Source organism: Frankliniella occidentalis, unplaced genomic scaffold (assembly GCF_000697945.3).
Source record: "Frankliniella occidentalis isolate FOCC.00 unplaced genomic scaffold, Focc_3.1 Scaffold27, whole genome shotgun sequence".
NCBI lineage: Eukaryota > Metazoa > Arthropoda > Insecta > Thysanoptera > Thripidae > Frankliniella > Frankliniella occidentalis.
The window spans coordinates 1,781,498-1,790,127 of record NW_026267157.1 but is presented as its reverse complement, the minus strand read 5'-3'; the positions used below and the strand labels follow the sequence as shown (position 1 = coordinate 1,790,127).

Genomic DNA, 8,630 nt, shown 5'->3' with positions numbered 1-8,630 from the left:
CCGTCCCGTTGAGCAGCGGGGCGAGGCACGTTGCCTACCCCAGCCTCTCGACGGCGCCTCGTCTCGTACTTTACCGCAGCGTCCACGTCTGCACGGTGAAGTCGGCGACGGCCAGCCTCTCCTTGGTGATGACGGCGGGTGTGACGCCCAGGTCGATCTCCCCGCGCTGCAGCATGCCGATCATGCCGTCGAAGGTGCCGTTGCCCCGGGGGTAGCCCCAGGATGGCGTCACCAGGAGTCGCAACCTGCCGGCCGCCGAACCATGGGGAAATTTTCCCTCGAAAAATTAAAAATATTGACAAAAACTAAACTAGTGTCATTTCTCCTTTTTGGATTTGTAGTATGTGGTGAAATGTCCGTACGTGAAGTTGTACATCTCGGCGAGGTGGGTGGCGAGCGCGAAGCCAAAGCGCGTCTCCGTGTCCATGTGGGTGTTGGTGTGGTCCACCAGGGCGCGACGCAGGGCGGCCTGGTCATCGCCCACCGCAATCTGGTGGAGCTGGAACAGCAGGGGCTGGTGCAGAAGAAGGTGATCCCAAGGTGATCCTGGGTGATGCCCGTGCTGCTCAGCTCACCACGACCGCCGCCGGGAGGACGGCGCCGCAGAGGTCACCGCGGAGGGTAGCGGCGCGGTCGCGGCCCTCGCGGCCCCGGGGCGAGAGCCGCAGCCCGTCGTCCGGCCGCCACCGGCCCACGACCAGGGAGCGCGGCGGGCACTCGTCGCCTGCCTGTCGGAGAGAGAACATATGGCGGTGGCAGACGGCGTCGCAGTCAACGCGAAAACGAGAAAACGACGACGTCGCCTTCGGATCGACCTTGAACAGGCTACGCAGCTCGACCTCGCCGCCCGCGAGCTCGCTGGCGAGGGTGAAGTCGGAGTCCACGGCGAGGTCCAGCTCCGGTTCGGTGGATCCCAGGGCCAGCCAGGTCACCGATCCTGCAATTTTCTAAACCACTCCCCATGCCAACGACAAATCAAGTTTCGGAAAGACACGATTGGGGGTGGGGGTGGGGGCATTGAGGTTGTTCTCCTGACCACGCATTACCCTTTGCACCGCGAGCTGGCCCTCCTCGCACGCCAGGTTGACGTATATCCCCGTCCTGGCGGGCCCTCCCGACTCGGCCAGCCCCTCGGCGCCGTCCTGGACGCGTCCGACGCCGCCCCGGACCGGCCTGGTGCCGGACTGCAGGGCTCTCACCAGCAGCACGGCCTCTGCGGGGCGGCGCGGGCGACGTCATTGTGATGTCGGAAGAACGCGGTGTTCTCGACGCGCGGGCTCTTACCGCGATGCGAACAGGGGAAGAGGAGCACGAACGGGACTTCCCTCGCGGAGAAGAAGTCCCCGACCAGAGTGTGGGTGGCGCTGGACGACGCCTCGTAGTCCTGGCCCCACACCATGGACACGCCCAGGATGGCGGCCAGGGCCGCCGTCAGCGCCGAACCACCCGCACCGCCGCGCATCCTGTTGGTGCCCGACTCCGGGCCCGGGTGGCCGACATGAGCTTCAACGGCACGCAATTGGGGGCCCACACAAAGGGAATGGCCAACCGAGTGTGTCAACAACAAACAGTTTCCTGTGTGTGCGGCTTCGGCCACCCGCTCCGCGATCAAACTAACCACCCCGGCAAACAGTGTCCTGAAGAATCGGTGATGTCAATGAATGAGGAAAAAGTAAAATAAATGGACATTTTTCTTTGTAAAAAAGAGGGAAATTTTACTAACAAATGGTAGAATTTGACACACAGCACTCATTTTCTATAACATACAAAATTACTTACAACACTATGCATAATACTTATACTTTGTTCAGCCTCTGTTTTGCTTTTATCTGATGGGATAAATGAGGTGATGAATTAATTGTCATTGTGAATATTACTAACAGTAAGATAACAGAAGTTATTGGCATCTTATGTGATGCAAGTCAATCTTCTTCTCACTTACAAAAAGGAAAACTAAGAAAGAGAGACAAAATTGCATAGCACACTGGAAGAAATTTGAGATAATACTTCTCTCTACTTAAATTTCTCTTCATGGCACATGCAGATAACATAAAAACTAGCAAGTGGAAACTACTTCTAGTGTGAACAACATATAATAAAAATATCAACAGAAGTAATTTAGATAAAATTTGTTTACTAGCTAACAGACTAAAAATGTTCAAGACAATCAAATTTTTAAAAGATCTTTTCAGTTACAATTTTCTTGTTACCTGAATTATTGAGTTAAAAAAATATCTAAAAAATATTGCAAAGGTTTCACAATAAGTTGTTCAAAAAAGAGATTCCATATAAATACCATAATTTACTTGAAAGGGTATGTGTGGTATTTATTATGTAAGATCAAAGTCCTGATACAAAAAATTGATTTTTCCCCCCAACTTTTTGAGTTGATAAGGCAGCCTCTAAATCACTTAACCCAGGCTGACATAGAGTTCCATAAAAAGAAAATGACAGTCAGGTCATAGTAAGAAACAAAAATGAAACAGGGTACAGTGAGATACTAGTTTTATAAATGTTTATACACCCCTCCTATCTCTCTTTCACATGAATTTTGGGTATTGGTAAGTCTACGGTGCAGAACAAATAAGACGAGGCAGAAGTAACCTTTCATAACCACATTTTTCACTCTTAGGAATGATACATGCAGGATACACAAAATGTGAAACTTACAAAGCACAACCGGGATCCACTAACATTAACATCCTGCAGTCTTCTCATGGAAGCGCTTGAGTTTTCACTTAATAATATAATTTTAACCTGCAACGTATTTTGCATTGGAGTTCACCGCACTTATTCAAAAAAAGAAAAACAACAACAACATAAACTGCTCATCAGGAAGTCAACTAAACAGGTTTAAAATAAAAAATCTTCTCTACTCTCATCTAGTAGCTAAGTAACAGTGTACTTTAACAGTCCGTTCAGTTTACAGGTCTGTCAAGTAAAATAAAGATAATATCTAACACGTGCCATTTTTCAAAATTGATTTACACAATAACTATAGATTACAGATAAATATAAAACAATGGTCAAAGGAATGAAAATGGCTCCATTATTTCAATTGATTCTTAACAAATAAAGAGGCACTGAATTAATTCCCTGCCCAATACAACAGGCCACCAAATATTTTCAATTACAATATGACAAAAGATTAATCACAGTTCAGACGTAAAAATTGTCAGGGTTTCTCTGACATCACAATTAATTAATTGATTGATTGGCTTCATTTGGCTACTATGTTACTGACTGAGTTACAAAGTGCACTTCCTTCCAGTAGTTTAAAACAAAAACTAAAAAGGAACGAACACTGAAGAATAGCTGCATGGATATATTGGCAGTGTTCACAGAGCTTGATGTGATATGGTTCATCAAAGTCTTCAAACAAAAGATCTCTGACAAAATACTTAAGACCACTACAGGTGAATGTCATTTATAAATTTTAACAGATTTAATGAAGCTACAATTGATTGTTGTTACTCTTAAATTTAAGTTTGTCTTTCCAATCGGAAATCATAATCAAACTCTTTCTCAATTTCATATGCTGTTCTAAATTTCAGAGGAGGAACAGTTACCTGCGAGGAAAAGTAAGTTAGAATTGCACAATAAAATGCAGAGACAGATCATTAAAAAATAGAATATTTGAACTAACCTTAGAGGAATTAAACTGCAGTTTAGTGTTGAGCACGAACGGAATGCCTTCCAATCCTGAAAAATCAAAACAACACCAGAATGTTAAGAAGGTAACCATCTGGAAAAGGAGAAATGAAAATGGAAGGAACAAAGAACAATACCTTGAAAACTACCAAGGGTAGCGTAAGTAGACATTGTTGATGGCAGTTTGGGTGCGGGACGCAATGGAAGAGGGCCTGCGGAAGTTGGGGGTAGTGGAGCTGGTCTTTTGGGCGATAATGGTGATATGACTAACTTTTCATATTCATGTGGTGAATCATCATCATTATTCAAAGCAACATTCTGGTAGCCAGGATCATTAACCGGAGGATTCTCAGCAGGGGCTCGCCTGTGTGGAAGGGGCATTGGCAGAACATTTGAATTACCATTGACTGAGGGGCCTCGAGGATTAAGACTATATGCTAGCTGAGGCATGGTAGATTTTGCTCCTGATCTCGCAATGATTTCACCGTTGGTGTTGGTTCCAACCTTATAGCACAAAGTAAGACCGTTTATCTCTCTGAAAACAGACACAGAACACTTACAATAAATATGAGAGACACGCAAATCATTCAAGATTATTTTTCTATACTTAAATATATAATGTTTAAAAAATCTGCTTAAAAATACTGACCCTCCTAAAAGGAAACCATCTGGAGCCTTTTTCATGCGACTGAGCAAAATTATATCAGTAACACAAGCGATAGCTGTTGTACGCCTTGCAACCTTGTAGCAAAGTTGGCTTTTCCTCCATGCTTTTTGATCTTCAAGGGGAGAAATATTAGGGAATTATAAATATTGGATAACTTAAAAATGAAAACAAAAACCAGACAATATTTATCTTTGAAAATAATAATCTTCATACCTGTGTCTTTAGTTTTGGCCATTACACAGTAACTTGCAGGTGGTGGATCCTTCTCTCCAACGATGGCAATGGATTCTACAATTAGGTCTGCAATTCCGTGAATTTTAGAGATGCAGAGATAACGAGTATTTCTTTTGCCAAATAATGCTGACTGCCGGTACAAATCTGCATCTGAATCTTGATCATGGGTTCGATTGACCTGAGCAAACAAATACAGGAATATTTTATTACCATAGCAGTCAATTAATAAACAGGAGAGTTGTTGCCCTGGCATTTCAACAGTGTTTTCGTACTTACCACATAATATCCGGGAGGGCACTTTACAGGATCTTCGACAACACAAATGGACAATATAGGTTCATCATCAGGCAGGGTTTTATACACTTGCTGTATCATGGCTGGAGGGTAACTGCAAAAAGAAATAAATATGTTTTAATGCCTACTTCTCTGACCAGATGTGACATTAATAGACAATAACATATTTTCATTCATGTTAAACAAAACAACTCATTGCCCTTAAGGCACTGTACAGTATTACGGGGAGAAAAACTTTAGTGTCAACTATAATAATTATATCTGGAGGGGCACACAAAATGTTTCAGTAAACATCTGACAAAAAATAAAATCACGCAAGGGTGTGAATTTAAAAATAAAATAAAAGTAGACGTGGGGAGAACCAAGAAATTCAAACCAAAATCTGATTTATTTGGATATTGAAAAAACACACATAAAAACATGAACAATAGGGGGTCCACGGGGGTCAGCAAAAACGCAGATGGTCTAGGTTCGTCTTCAATGACTTAACTTAAAATAACACCATCTTTACGTTTAATGAAGGAAAAAATATTGGGAATACCCATTACATTACGAAGTCTACGGCTTTTTGGGGAAGATGTGTTCTGCAAACGTCGGCACAACCTATAGCCCATAAAGCACAACATTCGCTGATGATTCATACCGGATAAGAAATACCGCTGTAACTGGTATGAAGGTACACAGCACCAACCTAAGCCCTGGAGGGTACCTAACCCGGATATTTACAGAGATTCTTTTCTTGTCTAGCGATAAAAGATTGTGATAAAGCAAACCAAAACACAGAAAATGAACGGTACCTAGAACCGCAGACAAGACCTTCCCCCTCTACTGGGTTCTTATCCTGGCATGCCATGAACATCTAAACAATAACGTCGAAACTTGGCCATGCAGTTGTACACATCCTAATGGTTTCATTAAATTAAATCGCAATAGTTGTACATTATCTAGTCAGATTAAAATGGTGTCACTCGCTATTTGACATGATAAAGTAAGTCTTCATTTCCCAGTTGTAGCTCTCAGAGGTTTCCAGCTCTGTCCTCTGGCACTTTTTCTTCCTCCTATTTGTTTTCTTCTTTTCTCTCGAGAGTAGTGTTGTTTTCGTTCGTCTGCCTTGTTTTACTCGAAGTTGTGCAAGAAATGGCTTCGAAAGTACTTAGGAAAGAGGTAATTTTCAAAGTGAGATATTCCATATTGTTTTTAGTCACTCAGTGGATACGCTGTGCTAACAAAAGCTCACTGAGCCTTTCTTAACGATTTTTATTTCACTTTACGAAGCTTCACATAGGGCTACTTAACCTATTTTCATGGCAATAGACATCTCGATAATATTCAGATTATGCTATAACTTTTTAGAGTTGTCATTCAAAACTTTTTAAGTTTTCGCTATTTTTCTTATTTACAGGTTCTAGCTGCGTTTAGGAAACTGCACAAGACACGCCAGAAAGTCTTTAGAGATGACATCCATGCACTGACAGGTACTTCGTCAAACCTTGCATGTGTTCTTGCAAGACAGAACACATGTTTTTAAATATTTTAAATTCTTCAATGTAAATTGTTTAGAAACACAAGAATTTTTTTGGCTCATAATACTGTAATTGTTATTCTTTTCCATGGTCCATAGCGGCAAGAGAAAAAATTAATGAAGAATTTCGTAAAAATATTGCAGTTAGAGATGAATCTGCCATAAAAGAAGTGAGTTGTCACACTAGACTTTTGATGGTTTTATATTTATGAATAAGTGTTAATTAAGACTTTGCTCTCCCCATGAAATGTTGCAGCTTGTTGATTTTGCTAAAGCTGTGGAGTATGAAATGCGAACAACAATAGTACAAGCCGTTGAGGTTGCCCCCGGAAGGTTTGGTGGGTATCTTAAAACTATTATTAAAACTTTCCATTCAATGTACAAGACATTTGAGATGTTTTTCTAAATTACAGCTGCAAGAATTACCGAGGATACACAGCTGCTCGATAATGTAGAATTTGATATTACAAAAATTCCTGATGCACCACCCAAGGGCAAGAGGGTCTCTGTATGCTGTCAGGATCCAACACAAAAGAAGGATTAGGTTTCTTTTAGGTCCGAATTTAACTTAATATGTACTGATCTAGTATTGTGCAATATGTACCAAACCACTTTTCTGTTATCTGTAAGTTATCCTGTAGTTTCTCTTTTGGTTTGTAATTAACTCGATAGTAAATCCACCTATCTTTGTTTCTGAAATTGTCATTGGTCACTTCACAATTATCCCCACGAGGAAATCCTTAGAGCAATATGGAATTACGGTCTGTGTGGTCAAGATTGAAGGATTCCAAGGTCACTACATTTTCTGACAAAACGCCGGCAGGTCTAAATTTCCGCGAGTCCCTCGCCCCCCCCCCTTTTTTTGTTTGTTCCGCATTGCCCTTTGGCGTGGAGGCCTTGAATGGATGAACACTGGAGAGGTGCACCCCCCCCCCCCCTCCACACACACACACACACGCACGCACGCACTCACTCACTCACTCACTCTTCAGTCAGTCCCACCCGCAACTCTTAAAGCAAACACTCATTCGGGTCACTGACTTGCCCAAATCCGAGGAGCACCCTCTCGGAAACAGGAAGTGCCGAGCGGCTGCGAGGCGCCTGCCTGCGGGGCTCTGCTGTGGTCGGCGGACCGCCGGCGGCGCCGCTGGACCTCTGGACCCCGCGGGTAAAACTTAGCAGATTCGATCCCACAGTTCTCAAGAAAATTGGCCAAATCGGGTGGGGGATGATAATGACTGCTGAAAAGAATTAAACAACGTCCAGGACGACGTCGTTTTGGCACCGACTTTGCCATTGCGGCATCGTTTCGGTCACCACCAACTCACAGCATGGCGCGGTTGCTGCTCGCCCAGTGGTTCGGCGCCGCCATGATGGTGCCTGTTGAGGAAACTGCAGCCGCTGACGACGACGCGCGGAACGGTCGGGGTCGGCGTCACTCTCTACGACTATCCTCACTATCTCGAGACGGCGCTGCAGGTCGCCTTATCGGGGGGAGGAGGGGCGTATCTGACGGGGACCGGGGGCGGTGGAGATGATGCACTCGCCGGACCATCGAGTGAGTAACGAAATCAAACCGATGAGTTGGCGCGGCAGGTGTCCGGCCGGCCGGGGAAGTCCCGAGAGCCCGAGAGGCAGGCGCCGCCGTGTGCAGGCTCCCCCTAGTAGCAGTGTGCCGCTATTCGGTCGAGAAAACGTGGCAAAAACAAACAAAAACGACCTGCCATTCTCTTCGGAGGTTGGCCTGGACTCGCGCCGCCTGTCCGTGGATGGAACCCTCCCCCCCCCCCCCCGCTGTGGAACGGTACGAGTAGCAGGTGGTGTAAGTCAGTCGCTCACCCGCACGGTTGGGCAGACGTTAACGTTTGGACGTGAAAACAATTGTATTTCGGCTGTACGTTTAGTCCCCCGTGCCAGGTGGCTGATTAACCTCGCGCACTTCTGTAGTTCTACACTGGAAATGCAAGTGTGTGAATGTCGCTCACCTGCAGGTGAGCGACATTCCATTCGTACACTTAGAGGGGTAAAGGTGTGAATTTTTCCTAGAAAATTCACACGTTTACCCCCCCTAAGTGTGCGAATGGAATGTCGCTCACTTGCAGGTGAGCGACATTCACACACTTGCATTTCCAGTGTACTGTACTTGCCTTGTCACCTATAGCTGTCCACGGTGCCTTTACGGGCCGAGCGAGTAGTGTGTTTACTATTTTAAAGTTCGAAATTTTTCCGGAAACTTTTTCAGAAAAAGTTGGAATAAGTTTA

The 8,630-nt window shown here is 44.6% G+C and overlaps 4 protein-coding genes across 7 annotated transcripts in view; 2 read left to right on the top strand and 2 right to left on the bottom strand.

Annotated features, from left to right (window-relative positions):
- Window positions 1–8,630, top strand: part of LOC113209307 (ADP-ribosylation factor-like protein 6) — a 16,152-nt gene that overhangs the window by 6,136 nt on the left and 1,386 nt on the right. The window lies entirely within an intron of this gene.
- On the bottom strand, window positions 7–1,461 carry LOC127749046 (uncharacterized). Its single transcript, XM_052265510.1, has 6 exons — window positions 1,285–1,461; window positions 1,047–1,213; window positions 816–947; window positions 576–728; window positions 363–499; window positions 7–245 (listed from the first exon to the last, which is right to left on the bottom strand). Exons 1-6 carry the CDS (start codon window positions 1,397–1,399, stop codon window positions 71–73), a joined length of 879 nt encoding a protein of 292 aa, XP_052121470.1. The 5' UTR covers window positions 1,400–1,461; the 3' UTR covers window positions 7–70.
- On the bottom strand, window positions 1,689–7,838 carry LOC113209327 (multivesicular body subunit 12B). Of its 4 annotated transcripts, none has more exons than XM_026426766.2 (7): window positions 7,697–7,838; window positions 4,829–4,940; window positions 4,532–4,730; window positions 4,301–4,430; window positions 3,789–4,186; window positions 3,647–3,702; window positions 1,689–3,569 (listed from the first exon to the last, which is right to left on the bottom strand). In XM_026426766.2, exons 1-7 carry the CDS (start codon window positions 7,738–7,740, stop codon window positions 3,483–3,485), a joined length of 1,026 nt encoding a protein of 341 aa, XP_026282551.1. In that variant the 5' UTR covers window positions 7,741–7,838; the 3' UTR covers window positions 1,689–3,482. The 4 variants fall into 4 exon arrangements, with proteins under 4 accessions (XP_026282551.1, XP_026282550.1, XP_026282555.1 ...); XM_026426765.2 differs by lacking the exon at window positions 7,697–7,838 and adding an exon at window positions 5,644–5,720; XM_026426770.2 differs by lacking the exon at window positions 7,697–7,838 and adding an exon at window positions 5,538–5,670.
- Window positions 5,873–7,067, top strand: LOC113209328 (complex III assembly factor LYRM7). The gene is made up of 5 exons (XM_026426771.2): window positions 5,873–6,010; window positions 6,249–6,321; window positions 6,468–6,538; window positions 6,625–6,706; window positions 6,782–7,067. Exons 1-5 carry the CDS (start codon window positions 5,984–5,986, stop codon window positions 6,910–6,912), a joined length of 384 nt encoding a protein of 127 aa, XP_026282556.1. The 5' UTR covers window positions 5,873–5,983; the 3' UTR covers window positions 6,913–7,067.